This window comes from Pelodiscus sinensis, chromosome 32 (genome assembly GCF_052426305.1).
Source record: "Pelodiscus sinensis isolate ZL-2025 chromosome 32, ASM5242630v1, whole genome shotgun sequence".
NCBI lineage: Eukaryota > Metazoa > Chordata > Testudines > Trionychidae > Pelodiscus > Pelodiscus sinensis.
This window is the reverse complement of record NC_143083.1, coordinates 11257426-11273600: the sequence shown is the minus strand read 5'-3', so window position 1 is coordinate 11273600 and position 16175 is coordinate 11257426. Positions and strand designations below refer to the sequence as shown.

The 16175-nt window shown below is 61.3% G+C and overlaps 2 protein-coding genes across 4 annotated transcripts; both read right to left on the bottom strand.

Annotated features, from left to right (window-relative positions):
* Positions 1–172: 172 nt before the first annotated feature.
* Positions 173–5443, bottom strand: MPV17L2 (MPV17 mitochondrial inner membrane protein like 2). 3 transcript variants are annotated; one of them, XM_075902923.2, is made up of 6 exons: positions 5180–5443; positions 3874–4114; positions 1677–1847; positions 1031–1107; positions 826–954; positions 173–722 (listed from the first exon to the last, which is right to left on the bottom strand). In XM_075902923.2, the coding sequence occupies exons 2-6, from the start codon at positions 4058–4060 to the stop codon at positions 657–659; spliced, it is 630 nt and encodes a 209-aa protein (XP_075759038.1). In that variant the 5' UTR covers positions 4061–4114; positions 5180–5443; the 3' UTR covers positions 173–656. The 3 variants fall into 3 exon arrangements, with proteins under 3 accessions (XP_075759038.1, XP_075759037.1, XP_089631064.1); XM_075902922.2 differs by having other exon boundaries at positions 5174–5437; XM_089774938.1 differs by lacking the exon at positions 5180–5443 and adding an exon at positions 4235–4470.
* Positions 5444–6877: 1434 nt separating this feature from the next.
* IFI30 (IFI30 lysosomal thiol reductase) lies at positions 6878–15354 on the bottom strand. The gene is given in 7 exon segments (NM_001317044.1): positions 6878–7779; positions 8126–8194; positions 10192–10344; positions 10810–10905; positions 11614–11688; positions 11908–12090; positions 15229–15354. Coding segments are annotated over 7 exon segments (768 nt in total). The 5' UTR covers positions 15352–15354; the 3' UTR covers positions 6878–7710.
* Positions 15355–16175: the final 821 nt, after the last annotated feature.

The window sequence follows — 16175 nt, the reverse complement described above, 5'->3', positions numbered from 1 at the left end:
CTAGAACAGGTGTTTGCGACCACTAACGCTGGCTGCAAAGAAGGCAGAGTATCTGGTTTCTTCATTAGCACCCCCATGGCTCCTGTTTTAAGTGAGCAGCCTCCTTCCCCCTGGGGGGGAGTTTTACATGCCCATGCTAGGACGCAGGTCCTGTTTCAAGAGACAAGCTGCATCATCGAGATCTCATTTAATTTTTTATAAAGTGACATTTAGGCACAGCCTCGTTTCTAGCGCAACGCAGCTAGAACACACAGGGAGAATAAATTAAATTGGCTCCAAGTCATGGGATTATTTTAAGGCGCTCTGCTCACTCTGACACCTAGTTGCAGATGCGAAGAGGAATGTCATTCCTATTAGGCAGTCTGCCGCCACGTGATTCTTCATTTAAAAAAGTCATTGGGTTTGCGGTTGGCAAGTGAAATGCTACGGCAGAGAGACGCAGACCTCTCCCCTGCATTTCTCTTCCACGATCCTCAGGACAAGTCAATCACAGGACAAGGGGAGTGATTTGTCTCCAGGACGAATTTTGGTCACTTGATCAAGCTATTTTTTCAGGTCTGCGTGGGAGCCAGCTTCCTCCCCCAGGAACAAAGCTGGAATCTGTACGTGATGGGCGTCTCGCAGGAACAGATGGAAACCAAGCAGGGAACAGCTTGTCAGCCCACAGTCCGTACCCCAGTGCGGCTCTTCAGCTCAGCCTCGGCACCGAGCAGCGGCTTGGGCTACAGACGCAAAAGAAGAAACTGACTCAACTGGGATGCATTGGCTGGAGCTGCAAAGGCTCCAACACCAGGGATTAGAGGCTGGGGTGCGGGTAATACTGACCCTGTGTTTGAGATAGGAGAGGTACGTGTCCCAGCCCAACGTCACCACATTCACGTAGATCACCCGATACTTGGGAGGCAGGAACAGGAAGTTAATCAGCTGAGCTGCTGGCCAGACGCACCAGTCTGCCTGGGAATGAGAATCAGGTATTATGAAAGGAGGGGGAGGGGGGGGAGAGCCAACAGGGGCCTGGGAGCAGCCTTACCTTGTAAAATTCCCAGAACTTCTCTCTGAGTTCGTCCCAGCTTTCCTCCAGCCTCTGCCCCTCCAGCGACCCCATCCCTGTACAAGGCACAAGCGGCTGCAGTGAGCAAACAACCGTGGCTCCTTAGATGCTTTATTAGAAGCCTGGTTCCCACCCCCATGGGGTCGCTACAGCTTCTGAGATGACATCTTGGAGGCACTTAGCCAGCAAGCGTGATCCCAGCGCCAGGGGGCTTGCTTTCCAGCTGTATTTTCTTCTCCCGAGGGAGCAGGCATGGGCTGTGCTTTCATTCAGCATGCCGTGCCGTGAGCGCGGTGTTCTTCAGGACAGACCATGTCTCCTAAGGACTCTGTTCTTCCCATTAGCTCCATGGGGCGGTACAACCCCACACCCACTGGGCTAAAGGGAAAACAGGGCTAGCTGGAGGAGGCTTAATTCTCCGAGTCATGCAAATGCAGCTGCTTAATGCACATGCTGGAATAGAGCCCAGACAATGCACCTCCCAGCCAGGAGGGAAGACCACTGCAAGTGTAAGGAGCAGGCCTGGCCCCCTCACAGCCAACGACAGGCCAGCGTGATGCAGAAGAGTCTCAGGAAGGACATGTTTGAATGATCACATGACACAAAGCGACAGAAAACGTTTTACCTAGAAAATACCAGATTCCCAAGGCTGGAGATGCTACTATCTGGTCAATGAAGACTTTCTTCAGGACAATTTTCATCCCTTTTAATCCACTTGCAGGAAAGGCTCCGTCTAACCAGAGGTACCAGTAATGCATCAACGGGCCCATGCTGCAGCCAATAGCGAACATCCGAGCTGCAACAAAAGGCCCCCCTATTAATAAATGCAACGGCCCAGCACAATGTCATCATTCATTATTGACACGGCTCCGTAAGCCGATCGGTCCCTTTACAAAACACCGGAGGAGAACGCGCCCTGGGAAGGCCACGGACAAGACAAGGCCACGGACACGAAGCAGTACACAGGTGCCAGTCATACGAAGCAGCCTGTTGACACGGGAGGCTTCATTTTTAAAAGTCGATGGGTTTGCCGCTCGCAAGTTAAACGCTGCCACGGAGCGAGAGGTGGCAGATTTCAGTCGGAATGCTAGCCGACTCCCTACCAAAATGGCCCTAAAAGCAGAATGGCTAACACAGGGGTTGGGCTGTGCTGGGAAGCTTGACTCCAGCAGTTAACAGATCGGAAGAGCTTCATGCACCAGAGGAATGCTCACCAAATCATTAGACCACTGCGCAGGATCTGGGAGAGCTAGGTACATGCCCCAGCTCTACCACTGACATCTCTGGGCATCTCACATTCTCTCTAGGCCTCCGTCTCCATCTTCCTTTGTCTGGATCTGACCTGGTCAGGACAGACCCTCTCTCAGGCTCTGCATGTGGATTTACCCAGCATAGTGGGGTCCCCTACACAACTATAATACATGTCGAGTAGACCCCATGTGCTGTTTCCAGCACTCTATTCCCACCCAAAGGTGTCGGCAGGTCAGGCTTAAGAGTAAGAATGGGAGCAACTAGCTGAGTTCTCAACCACTGGACAAGCACAGGCTTATTGGATAGTCAAGTGAGTACTCGACTAATTACTTTCCCCGCCCCCCTGTATCAGAGGCAGCAAAGGGGGGGGGGAGCAGGAGCTGGGGGGGAGCCAGCTTAAAAGCCAGTTCCCTCCCACATCGTCTCCACAGTGTGGGGCAGGGGTGGCAGATCTGGGCTCTTACTACATTTAAAGTGCAGAACCGCAGCAGGAGCAACCTCTTCCCCCATCGACTAATCGATGGAAATTCCATCGGCTACTCAATTAGTTAATTAACCGATACTTAACATCCCTACTTAAGAGCTGCAGAAATCACTGGCTGGCAGAGCCAGACATGAAGATGCCCCTCACTGCATTTACACCAGTTAAATAGGTCAATGGGTCCTGCATGAATCGTAAAATCCTAGGGCTGGAAGAGACCTCGGGAGGCCACTGAGACAAACCCCCTGCCCAAAGCAGGATTAACCCCAACTAAACCATCCCAGCCAGGGATGTGTCAAGCCAGGATGTAAAAACCTCTAGGGATGGAGATTCCACCCCCTCCCTAGGGAACCCAGCCCAGTGCTTCCCCATCTTCCCAGGGAAATAGTTTTTCCTAATATCCAGTCTAGACCTCCCCCACTGCAACTTGAGATCATTGCTTCTCGTTCTGCCACCTGTCACCACTGAGAACAGCCTCTCGCCATCCTCTTAGGAACCCTCCTGCAAATAGCTGAAGGCTGCTGTCAAATCCCCCCGACTCTTCTGAAGACTAAACAGCCCAAATCCCTCAGCCTCTCCTCATAAGCAGGGCTCAGCAATTTAGGTAATCTACTCGCCACGGGCGAGTAGAGTATAGCCTGGCACGGCACCGCAGCACGATCAGCGCATGCGCAGCGCGGTCTGCACATGTGCAGCGTGCTGAACCGCGCGGCTGGCGAGCAAGTCCAGCCCCCTAATCATTTTGGTTGCCCTCCGCTGGACTCTCTCCAACGCATCCACATCCTCTCTGTAATGGGGGCCCCAGAATTGGACGCAATACTCCAGATGCGGCCTCACCAGTGCTGAATAAAAAGGAACGAGCACTTCCCTTGACTTGCTGGCAATGCTCCTACTAATAGACCCTAATATGCCCTTAGCCTTCTTGGCTACAAGGGCACCATTGATTAATATCCGGCTTCTCATCCACTGTAATCCGCTGGGTTCTGTCTTGAGGTGGGGCAAAGGCTGGTTCTTTGTGGGCGACAGATGCCCTGCCCGCCGCTCGTACATTACAGATGCTGGCTAACAAACAAGCTCACAGTAGACAGACCTGTGCGGCTCAGCTCCCGTTTCCTGGATGGGTCCTTCCTCATTTCCCATGTCTGCTGCAGGGTGTCACCAGTTGCCAGGAGAGCCCCGCAGCTCACAGTGTTTGTAACCAGAAGGAATCGGCCTCTGAAAAAGGGTTTGCAGTAGCCCGCGAAGCCAATACACATTTGTCTGCCCCAGGCAAGCATCGTGGCTCAGCGCCTCCACAGCGACCAGGTTGCTCCCCCAAGGACCAGCCACACCTGAGCCAAAGAGAAACAAAGCATCTAGGCAGGGGGATCCAAGCTGCTGCATTAGGTGCCAAGGTGCTGGTGCCCAGAATGGCACCACCTTGCTTCCCACACATCAATGTCATCCACTACCTGCGCCAGGTGTAGGGGCAGGGGCTCCTGTGACCGGCAGGGTCCACTGCCCCCTCCACCCCCAGGGCACCAGCCTGCAGTAGGGATGTTAAATGGCATTTAATCAGCTCATCGACTGACTGACAGAGTTTCCATCGACTAGTCAATTAGTTGTTGGGGGGGGGCGGCGAACGGAAGAGCTGCAGTGGAATGTATGAAGAGCCACCAGGCTCTTAATATATTTAAAAGACTGAAGCGAAGTGGGGGGGGGTAGCTCATGCCTCGTCCCCGGCTGTGCCTCTGCCTCCCCTGAGGCGATGGTGCTGGGGGGGACCGGCTTTTAAGCCAGCTCCCCCCAGCACCGGCTCCTGCTCCCCCCCCCCCCATTGCTGCCTCTCTCGGATAGTCAGCTAGTCACATCCCTAGTCTGCAGGTCCACACCCGTCCTAGGAGACCCTCCCTTCAGCCTGCCCCTCCCCCCAGGGTGCTGCCCCCTCCCCCCGCCTCACACGTGTCCCCTGCCCCCCCAGTAACCCCCCCGCCCATGTCCCCTGCCCCCCCAGTAACCCCCCCGCCCATGTCCCCTGCCCCCCCAGTAACCCCCCAGTAACCCCCGCCCATGTCCCCTGCCCCCCCAGTACCCCCCCCGCCCATGTCCCCTGCCCCCCCAGTAACCCCCCCGCCCATGTCCCCTGCCCCCCCAGTACCCCCCCCGCCCATGTCCCCTGCCCCCCCCAGTAACCCCCCCCCGCCCATGTCCCCTGCCCCCCCAGTAACCCCCCAGTAACCCCCGCCCATGTCCCCTGCCCCCCCAGTAGCCCCGCCCCTCAGGTGGGTGTCATGGCTCGTGCGCGGGGTCAAAGGCAGCACCGTGTGGGGGGGGGAGGGGGCACCGCCTCGTCAGAGCTCAGTGGGGGGGGGGGGGGGGGGGGGGGGGGGGGGGGGGCGGCGCCGGCTGACCTCGACCTTTGCCCCCCGGATGGTCCCGTTTCTCGGGTCGGCTCCGCGCGGTTCCTTCGCTCCGGCCCTTCCGCCGCCTGACATGTGGGGGGGAGCCGGCCGGGCCCGTCTGAGTCATGTGACGGAGCTGCTCCTTCCGCTTCCGGGGAAGCGCGCGGCCATGACAGCTACCGAGGCGGAAGCGCCCTGTGCCACCGGCGACGGCCATGGCAGCTACCGAGGCGGAAGCGCCCTGTGCAGACAGTGGCCATGGCAGCTACCGAGGCGGAAGTGTCCTGTGCCAGAGGAGGCCATGCCAGCTACCGAGGCGGAAGTGCCCTGTGCAGACAGTGGCCAGGCGGAAGTGCCCTGTGCAGACAGTGGCCATGCCAGCTACCGAGGCATGGAGCCTGGTACTGGAGCCTGGATCACACTGGTCTTGGCCCAGACGTCCCAGCAGGGCTCCCCCCCCCGTGTGTGCCGCCCCCGCTCTGTGCCCCCTGCAACTGGCTCCCCTCTGTGACCCTGTTACCCCCCCAGCACCTCCCCCGGGCTGCGCTCACATTATGGGGCTTGCAGCATTTTCCGGGTGGGTCCAGGCCAGGCCAGACAGAGCCGGCTTCCCCCCCGGGCAGTCACAGGGCAGCACTGCCCCAAGGGCTGCACGTCTCCCCGTGCAAACACCCCCCCACACAAAACAGGGCAACGCCTGGCTGGGCTTTGGCGTCACCGTGACCCATTCTGCGTTTCGGGCTGTGCTCCGCGTTCCCCTCCTGTAGCTGTTTCCTGAGTAACCGCCGGACTTCTCCTGGGCACCCGCATCTGGAACACACCTCCCCTCCCTTCCCCTGGCCTGGGCTAGAGCAGCAAGCATCCCCAGGGGTACACATGGGTCCCGCTCAAGAGATGGAGGAGCGCCAGGTGAGAGGAGGGGTCTAAGGGACCCCTAGACTAAGGGGACAGTGCCAGGGCAAGGTCTGGTCAGCTGGTTAGTTAAGCTCACTTTGCAAAACACCTAGAGAAGGCCGTGGGCCTCCTCTTCCAGTCAGCTGGGCTCAGCAGCCACCACCGCATGAGAAAGCTACTGCAGTGAAACCACAGGGAACTCACTATAGCACTTAAAAACACTGAGCATTTCCTGACTCAGCCTAGTGGAAGCTCCCCAGGGCCCTGATATAAGGCATCTGGTCTCCAGAGCTGAGTCTTGTCTCCTTCCCCTGCCCGCCCCGGAGTTTGTCCCAGGCTTCCTGTCACATCATTTGGCCATGGGGGGGGGGGGGGGAAAGGGCTGTGTACCCTGGAAGCTGTGCACTTGAGAGGCCGCTCAGGAGAGATTCAGATGTTGGCTAGCTGCTGAGCAGAGCACCCACCGCTAGGCTTTGTTTCTACTGGTGGTGCACACTCACACATGTGTTGGTGCATATAAAAAATTATTCCACACAAGTGGGAAAAAATTGCACATGGACGGAAAAGATTAGAAGGCCCTTGGCTTCCCAGAGCCTCTCTTTGACTGAAAGCAAATGCCCATATTGCAATACCTGTGAGTGAGGTGCCGCCCCTGCCGAGGGTGACGTGAGAGCAGCTGCAGCCAAAGGGAAACCCTTTGTTACATTTCTTCAGAGCATAGTAACCAACATCTCCACCCCAGACCCGGGCTCAGGGCCAGATTCAAGAGAGGCCCTCAATGAGAGACGAGGCGGCCAGGAAGTGACTCAATGACATTCATTGGCAAGAAGGACATTCTTAACCCGAGCCCCAGGAATCTGTATTTGGGACACCAACACCAGTACAGCAGCGAGAAGGGACCAAGCGACAGCCTGGGGAGGGGAAGGCATCGGTCTGTTTGTGCAGGAGCATGGAGCCTAGTGACCCAGGGACATTTCCTGGAGGGGGGCAGGATGTTTGAGGACCTGGCGCTGTTGGTGGTTAGAGGGGCCAGAGGAGCTAGTTCACATAAGGCATCAGTAGAGGCAAAGGGTCAAGCATCAGTCGGCCAATCAGCCTCGTTCCCTGCCACAGGCACAGCGCCCTGCGAGCGGCACAACCTAAGGAAACTGCTGGGGAACCACCTCCCAGAGCTGTAGGGTTGGAACGTCTGCAGGTTCCAGCCCAGGGAGAGCGAGACAGAAGGTACCCTCCCTTACTGAACCTGTACAGAGAGCTGGAGAGGCCAGAGAGGGCAGCCAGCGGAGAGAAGGGCCAAGAAGATCAGGGGATCCAGGCCTAGGCAGCCGGAAGCCCTTCCCAGCCCCTGCTGGCCAGGCTGCCTCCGGGTGACCAAATGCCTCTCTCCAGCAGCACTTGCTCTTTTAACCTGCTTCCCCCCTCCGCAGGCCCTGCTGTTGCCACCTGGCCAGAAGAGAGGCTTCCAATTCCAATTCCAATTCAAACCGTCTCGTGCCTTTTCTCCCAGCTCCACTGCAGCAGAATGTATTGGGCATGAGCCCGCAGCCAGCCTCAGACCTAGCCAAAATAGATCCCCTGCTGCCTCTGGCTGTCAGGGCGCCCCGACTGCAAGGCCACGCGCTGGGGTGCAGGCAGGGGCCCTAGGCTGGGGGTTAATTCAGGCAGAGATTTTCGGTCTTCTGAAGAATCGCCTTGTCTTTGCAGGCATCTGGCTTTTCACCCTGCAGAGAGAGAGCATTCAGGGATCCCCGCGACACTCCAGACACAGGGAGGGGTGTAAAGAGGACTCGCCCCTGCTCATTGCATGGCTCCCCTTCCTTCCCCTCCAGCTCGGGAGGCTCCCCGCAGCCCCTGGCCTTTAGCCCCAGTTGGCACCCAGCTGGGGAGGCGGGCGGGCTACAGCTGCCTGTTCTTTGGGCCACAGCTAGCCCAGCACCCCCAAACCTAGCACCAGTCAGGTGCTCCTGCAGCTCATTACCCGGAGCCTGGGGAACAGGGCGCTGCAATCGTAGTGCATCGGGCATGGCTGCCCACCCAGAGTCTGATGCATTCCCAGGGGCCACTCACCGTGTACAGCTCACAGACCAGCTGGAACAGAGCCGACTGGGCTCGGGCCTGCAGTGTGTCCGTGTGTTTCTGAGCCGGAGAGAGGGGACAAATTGGGTCAGTGGCTGGAGCGGCCCATTCCCGTGCTCAGCAGCTGGCCCAAGAAGCCAGGTTTCTCCGGCAGTCGAGGCAGGCCTTTTGCTAGGGTGGCTGCCTGGCCCCTGCGCGGCAGCCCTGCAGCGCTCTGCTCCCGACGCGAGGGCGAGATCGGAGGGTGCCACCTGGCTGCGGCGGTGGCCTGCCGGGTGCCCTCAGCCTTCAGCGGTGGCCGTTTCCCTGAGCAGCTGCAGACTGAGCCTGATGCTTAGCAGCTCAAAGCCAGGGCTTGTGTCTGAGCACAGCGCTGCCGCTTGGGGGCGACGGCCCCGGTGCACAACACGCAGCCGACCCGGCAAAGTCAGCATCAAAGGCCCTCACCACGCAGGGCCACCGAGTGACCAGATGGCCTCAATTTATAGGGACTGGCCCAATATTTGGGTGTGTTTCGTCGATAGGTGCCTCTCTCCTCCTGCGTCCATCCCAATTGCCCACATCTGTGATCTCGTTGCCTTAACAGGGGCGTGCGTCACACCTGTGCCAAGCGGGGATGCTGCGTTACCTGGGCAGAACGGGTGTGAGTGACGTACACGGTGTCAGGCAGGGGAGCGCTATGCCCCTGGCACAGAGGGGGGCAATCATTTTTGACAGGGGGCCACTCTGAGATTTTGGAAAGTAGTTGAGGGCTGCACCCTTCCATGATATAAATGGAGATGTGGGGTCTGGGGTGGAGGTTGGGTGCAGAAGGGAGCTTGGGGTGAGGGACTGGGGTGCAGGAGGGAGAATGGAGTCTGGGAGGGAGTTTGGGTGAAGGACGCAAGGGACTGGAATGCAGGGGGCTGGGATGTGACCCAGAGTAGGAGGGGATTGGGGTGTCAGCTCTGGGAGGGGGTAGGGGTGCAGAAGGAAGGCAGAGGATTTGGGTTTGTTGATTATGGGGGGAGAGGGTTGGGGAAGAGAGGGACTGGGGTACCAGAGGCAGGCTATGGCCAGAAGACTTACCAGCCAGCAGCCAAACCAGCCTGCTTGCCTGCAGAGCTAAGGCTTGCAGAGCTTAAAACATTTCCCAGCCAGCCAGCCTGCCTGGCCACGTGCTTGTGTGAATAGCTGAGCCCAGGAGAGAGGAGGTGGTTCTTCCTGGCACCCGGTTATTCAAACAGACGGCTCCCATTGGCCAGAAACCGGCCAATGGGATTGGCTCCTGAAGCTTTCCCTCCTCCCCTTCAGTTTTGAAACAGAAATGCACAGGAGGTCTGGGTGATATAAAAGGGCTTGGAAACCCCCCAGCAGTGCAGTGGGGCTAAGGCAGACTTCCTGCCGGCCTTGCTCTGCTCCCAGAAAGGCCGGGGGGGGGGGGGGGATTGTCCACATGAGGCCCTTGCCCTGAGCACTGACTCCACAGCTCCCATTGGCCGGGGCCACAGCCAATGGGAGTTGCGGGGGTGATGCATCCTGGCCTGCCCCGCCAAAGAGCTGCCACCAGAGGGTGTGGCGCTCGCTTTTGGGAGCCGCCCAAGATACGCGCTACGCTCCCACACCCACTCCAGCACCCCTCCCAAAGCTGCCCTCCCTGCTCCCACACCCAAACTGCCTCCCGGAGCCCGCACCCTCTTCCCTCGCGGCAACTCCCTGCCCCAACGCGGTGAAAGTGTGGCAGGGCGGAGCGAGTGATGGATGGGGAAGGATAGAATGAATGGGGGCGGAGCTTTAGAGAAGAGGCAGGACGGAGGCGTGGCCTCAGGGAAGGGGCGTGGCCTCAGGGAAGGGGTGGGGCAGGAGTCTTTGGGTTTGCACGATAAGGCAGTTGGCAACCCTGGGCAGGCCTATGGACGCCCCAGCTGTGCCGGAAGAGCCACCCGCCAGGGCATGTGCAGGATCGCCCACGTGGGCACGGCTTGCAGTGGGCCTGGTGGCACGTGGCCTCTGCGCTAAGCTTCCGGCTCCGGTTCTCCGAACCCGCCCCCCCATTCATTCCACCCCCTGCCCCTTACCCCGTTGACGAGGATCCACGGCACGTATTTATGGGGCGGGTCGAGGGCGGCTGTCAGCTGAGCGTTGTGATGCATCAGCTTGTTCCCTACGTCCCCCGTCACGCACGCTTGGATGTCGGCCAGCTTGGTGTCCGGGGCATAGATCTTCAGACACTGCGACGGGAAGGGCGGTCAGAGCCAGCATAGAGAGCTGGTTACTGGGGAGCAGAAGCCACGGGGCAAAGCTCTACCCCACCCCGAGCGTCTGCTGCAGTCTCCAGAACACATCCTACCTCTCCTGCACCCGGCCCTCACTGCGGCAGAGCCGGGGCAGTGCCTCATGGCACACGGAGAAGAAAGCGACCTCATGATCCAGGGGAGACTTGGCTGGAAACTGACGTGGCCGCAGCCTTGTCACGAAGTTCCAGCAGCCACGGCCGGACGTCCCACCAGACGCAGACTGGCAGGAAATGCCCAGCTGTTACGGGCCGTGGGACAAGACCTGGGTGGGGGAATGAGGGGCGTGGAAGGGGGGTCACTGTGGGATAGGTGCAGAGACCAGCCCGCTGGGGTTACCCCTCCCCCCAACTTGAGCCCACGGAGTGTTAGAGCTCTGGGCCCGGAGCGTGGCCAACGTACAGCGGCGAGGTTGTCGACCACGGAGCTGCCGGATTCCATGCAGAAGATCACCGGGAAATACTGATCGACGTCCCGCAGCTGGTTCATCAGGCAGGTCTGGAAGAGCAGGGCGGGTTAGCCCAGCGTGAATGCAGCCAGGAGCAGGAGCCCGGCCCGTCGAGCCCCAGAGGCTCTGTAGCCAGCCAGCCCAGCGTGGCCAGTTCTCCTGCTGGGGCGGGGGAAGGAACGGCTACCCGGGGGGCTCCACACTCCACTGAGTAGCCATTCAGGGCTCTTTCCCCGGGGCAGGACCAGGCTGAGGGGCCTAGAATGGGGCCGTTAAGGGGAGCCCCCCGCCCCAGTCTGCTCTCGATGGAAGGCCCAGCGGGAGATGCCGCTTTCTGGCATTCGCCTTGGGATGGCCTGGCTCACGGGCACCCTCCCCGCAGACCAGGCTCCTGACGCCCCGTACAGCCTCCCCCGCGGTCCCTGGACTCTGCCCCGCGGCGGGGAGGGGGGCTCTGTGCTCCTTCCCTGGCCCCAGCGAGGACGAGAGACCACCCCCTGCTAGTCCCAGGCAGGTCTCACCACGCGCCCCATCTCCAGGGCAGTGACACAGTCAGCCCTGCCCCCTCCCTCACCCAAAGAGTCCAAGTCACTGTGGCTCAGTGACATGCTCCCCCCCCCCATGTCACCGAGGACAGGACCAGGGCAGGGGGCCTCCTAGGAGCCACTGGCTCCCCCCCACCCCCAAACCCTGCTACCCGGCACATTCCACAGGCAGCCCCCTCCCCACGCCTAAGGCGGTGGGGGGGCCGGTCTCACCTCAATCATATTCCCCAGACACTCCTCCTGGCCGTGCTGGCAATCAAACTGCCACTTCCCGCTGACGTTCTTCTCCTGCGAGGGAAACTGAGTCACGACACTCCTCCTCCCCCCCGTTCATCCCATATGCCCCACCCCCTCGGCCCTCGCACCCCTCCGCGCTTGTCCCACCTCCTCACGTGCCACGCCTGCGCTCACTCTTCCCCCTGGTCCCACCGCCGCCAGGATCGGGGCCGTGGGGAGAGCAGGCTGCGGGGACAGGACCCCGCTGCAGCGGGAGGCGCCGGTTCTTACCGCGGCGTTTCCGTAGGGCACCAGCGTGATGTTCATGATCTCCTGCAGCATCACCCAGGTGGGGAAGAGCTGGAAGACCAGAAAGCCAGTACAGCCTGGACACAGGCTCTCGTAATACAGGCTCAGAGACACCGGGTTGGCTGCCGGGGTGCGGTGGTGGAGGTTGGGGCATTGCTTCTCCACCTGGGGGCAGAGGGAGACACGGGGGAGAGGAGGGAGCGGAGCGGTTAGGACAGGGGTCTCCAACCTTTTTAAGCACGCGATCACTTTTTCAGTTGACGTGCGATCCGGGATCTACCGCAAACCCACACACCTTGGCCCCGCCTCCTTCCCTGAGGCCCCGCCCCTGCTCACTCCGTCCTCCCTCCTCCCTCCTTTTCACCAGGCTGGGGTGCAGGCTCTGGTCTTGGGCTAAGGGATTTGGAGTGTGAGAGGGGCTCTGAGCTGAGCCTGGGGCAGGGAGTTGGGGTGCAGGAGGGGGTTCAGGGTACAGGCTCTGTAAGGGAGTTTGGGTCCAGGGGGCTCAGGAGTTTGGGATGCAGGAGGGGGGGTGCATGACTGGGGCAGGGGTTCAGAGCTGGCTCCAGATGGACACTGCTTACCTGGGTGGTGGTGCAATGGGGCTAAGGTAGACTCATCCCTGCCCTGGCCCTGCACCGCTCTCCAAAGCAGCCAGCAAACTCCCTCCATCCCAAACCCTGTTGTGCACCCCCCGCCCTGTTCTATGGAAATAGAAAACAGGGTGGGAGATGGGGCACCCTGACATCTGCGCCCCTCCTCTCCCTTCCCTGCCCAACAAGCACGGCTCCTGGGGAGGAACAGCTCCAGGGGAAAGGACAGGAGATGAGCAGCAGTTCAGGGAGGGGCAGCTGAAGTGCTGCACTTGAGAGCCTCTTGGCCAAACCAGTCAGGATCACCTGTCAGAGGCTCCAAGATCTCCCAATCGATCCCGATCGACTGGTTGGTGACCACTAGGTTAGGACAAGCGGACCCAGGCCCGGACCGACGGTGCTGGCCCTGCCCCGAAGAGCAGCTGGGACTCAGACAAACGCCGTGGGGCTGCAGCTCCTGTTCACAGGGGGGAGGACATGCTGCAGGGGCACTTGGAGACTAACTCTGGCCCTGCCGCGAGGCCCCAGAGTGCTCCAGCAGCTGCTGGGCTCAACCTCTCTATGCAACAGCCAGGGGGCTGGGGGCAAAGTGAATTCCTCAGGAGCCCTGGGCAGACGGGACCGGCAGGGGGAGGGGACCAGGGTGCCACCTGGGGTCACGCTCCTGTTTAAGTAGAAGCCCGCGGAGGATTTTGCATGCCTGGGTGCTGGTCTCCAGCCCAGACTGTCTGAACCGGAGGGGAAGGGAGCTGAGAGCCCTGCAGCCGCTTTCCAGGGAGCCAGGCCAGAAAGGAAGTGAAACAGGACGCTGGGACAGAGGCAGAAAAGCCTGACAGGCATCAGGCAGCCGCTGGGGCTTTCCAAGGGGATTTCCTCAATCCCTGTGGTTTAACAGAGCTCTGGTCGGCCAAGGGAGGCCACGCTCCACGCAGGGATGGGGGGGGAGGGATAAGACCCCCACGGCGGGAGCGCTCAGGGCTTTTCTCCTTCTGGCTCCCAGCAGATCAGGCCCCTGGGCTGCCGCTGCTCCCAGATCCCATCGGCCCCAGGTCCGGCCTCTGCTCCATGGCCAGAATCCAGCCCTGCAACTGGGGTGTTGGCCGACAAGCCTGTCGGTAACACGCAGTATGGTTCCTGTCGCTGGGCCAGAGCCGGGGGGCCCATGGAGACAGGCTGAGGGGCTGTGGCTCTGTTGCCAAGCCAGGCCAGACCTGTGGGGTCCATGGGGACAGGCTGAGGGGCTGTGGTTCCCATCAAGCTGGGCTGTGAGGTCCATGGGGACAGGCTGAGGGGCTGTGGCTCAGTTGCCAAGTCAAGCTGGGCTGTGGGGTCCATGGCTCCCGTCAAGCCGGGCTGTGAGGTCCATGGGGACAGGCTGTGGGGCTGTGGCTCTCGTCAAGCCGGGCTGTGAGGTCCATGGGGACAGGCTGTGGGGCTATGGCTCCATCGCCAAGCCAGGCCGGGCCTGTGGGGTCCATGGGGACAGGCTGCGGGGCTGTGGCTCCGTCGCCAAGCCGGGCCAGGCCTGTGGGGTCTATGGGGACATGCTGAGGGGCTGTGGCTCCCGTCAAGCCGGGCCTGCGGGGTCCCATAGGGACAGGCTACGGCTCCCATCGCTGGGTCAGGCTCCAGGGCCGAAGCTGGGCCGTTGTAGCGTTGCCAGGGCTGCCCGTCTCCCAGCCCTGCCCTCTGCGGCCCTGGCAGCAGCTCCCGCGCTGGCCGGGGAAGGATGGTGCTGCAGCTGTGCTCACAGAGGCAGAAAAAAGGAGAAGTATCAGCAGGCGCTGGGGGAGGGCAGAGCGGCTCCGTCCTTGCAAGGGTGACCAAGGCCAGAGGTTTGCCGCAGCACGGCTCTGCTCTGGGGATGGCAATAGGGCCAGAGTCCCAGCTGGCAGCTCTGAGCCAACAGGGGAGAATGCCCGGGAGCGCCAGCCTGGGGCTCCTCCGTCCCTGATGCTCAGGCCTGGCTTCAGCTCTGGGGGCGACCTAGCAAGGGGGAGGCGTGGGCAGCCAGCCAGAGCGAGGCTCTCCCCGCTTTGTGCAGTAAGAAACGCTGCTCGGCCAGGCAGAGCTCCAAGAGGGCGGTACAGGAGATGAGTTCGGAGCCTGGGGCCTAGAGAGCGCGGTGACGGGCACGTTCTACGCCGGGCAGGCGGGAGCTCCGGCCGGGGTGCGCGGGAGTCCTCTCGCTCGGCCGGGTGCTTATTTTCCTGAAGCGCCCGGGGCTGCGGGTGCCCGGAGAGCAGAGGGTGCCTACCGGCCAGCCCCGAGAAGCAAGCTCTTCTCCCTTCCCCACTGCACCCCGGAAGCGCCTCTGCACAGGAGGTCTGGGGGCTTGCGGCCCGGGAGGCTGCCGAGGGCAGTTTGGGTCCCGTTTGAATCCAGTTGTGCCAGGCCCCAGCCCGAGGAGGGAAGAGGCAGCGGTGGCAGGGGACGTGAGGGGACGAGGGCTGGGAAGGGACCTGCTGTGGGTCCCGTGGGTAGCACTGGCATTGGCGTATCCGTGGGTACACGACTGCCCCCCGATTTGCCAGGGCTCCGGGCTGGTTTCTTTGCAGTCCGGAAAAGGACCGGGTGGGTTCTCTTTCCCCACAGCAGAGGCACCTGGGGCCAACCCCCTAGGGCAGAGCGGGGTGGATGCCAGCCCCCTGTCAGAGCTCCCTGCGGACAGAGCTGCAGGTGCTGCCCGGAGTCACCCCCTCAATCTTACCTGGCAGGCCACAGCGATTTTCCAGGAGCTGCACCAGAGCCTGGGCGGGTAGTTACAGGCTGGCAGAGCGTCCCCTCCGCTCACAGCCCAGAGCGCCAGGGCAGGCAGCAGCCAGCGGCTCATGGTGCGATCGGGCGGAGAGGAGCCGGAGTGAGCCAAGCTGGGGACTTTCAACTCGCTCTGGTCCCGCCCTCTCAGCGCCTGCCTGCCTCACTCAGCCTGTTCTTCCTCCTCCTGGGCCTGCCCCGGCTCAGCTCCTGGGGAAAACCCAACCTCTGGGCTGGCTGCCGGGCTCTGCCCAGGGGAGGAACAAGCCGCCCCCTGCACACACCTTCCCCCGTGTGTGGGTAATCCGGTGCCAGGTGCTGTACACCCCCTAAAGGAAAGTCCCTGGCCCCCCAGCCCAGGCTTGGTGCAGGATTAGCAGGGGCCCCAGCAGGGCAGGACAGGGGCACTGACAGAGGGGCTCCCTTTGTCCCAAGGCAGCCCCGCTCCGAGCTGCCTGGCTCCCCCCGCGCCTGTGCAAATAGCCCCAGGATTGCACTGAGGCCAGGGGCCGGCCAGATTTGTTTGCATAGGAGGGTGCAGCTGCCCTTAGCCCACCCACCAGGCAAAGGGCCCCTGGCTGCCGCCTCGTTGCTCCTAGGTGCGGTGTCACAGGCAGGCTTGGGGGTCAGGGCTAGTCCCCTCCTCCCCCTGCCCCAGCTCAGTCAGCACCCCGGAGACCCTCACGCTGCATCTTCAGGGCAGGGGGAGGGGGGTTTCCCCCAGCCACGGGCTCAACCCCTCCCAATTACATTAGGGGCCGGATGGAGATTAAAGGAGCCGACGAGGGGCTGCAGCCTCCCATCGCTGTGTGCACAGCCCCCTCCTCGACCCCCCCAGTCCACAATGTCTCAGGCCCCCCCCAACAGTGACTGTGTGCCACCCCCCCCCCCACCCCCGGC

What these genes read in the sequence shown, in the direction of transcription:
- MPV17L2 (XM_075902923.2), bottom strand. Translation starts at nt 4,060, where the DNA reads ATGCTTGCCTGGGGCAGACAAATGTGTATTGGCTTCGCGGGCTACTGC. An exon ending in GGGAATCTGGTATTTTCTAG is followed by an intron (nt 1,108 to 1,676) that starts GTAAAACGTTTT and finishes TGCCTTGTACAG; the next exon opens with GGATGGGGTCGCTGGAGGGG. An exon ending in AGTTCTGGGAATTTTACAAG is followed by an intron (nt 955 to 1,030) that starts GTAAGGCTGCTC and finishes TCTCATTCCCAG; the next exon opens with GCAGACTGGTGCGTCTGGCC.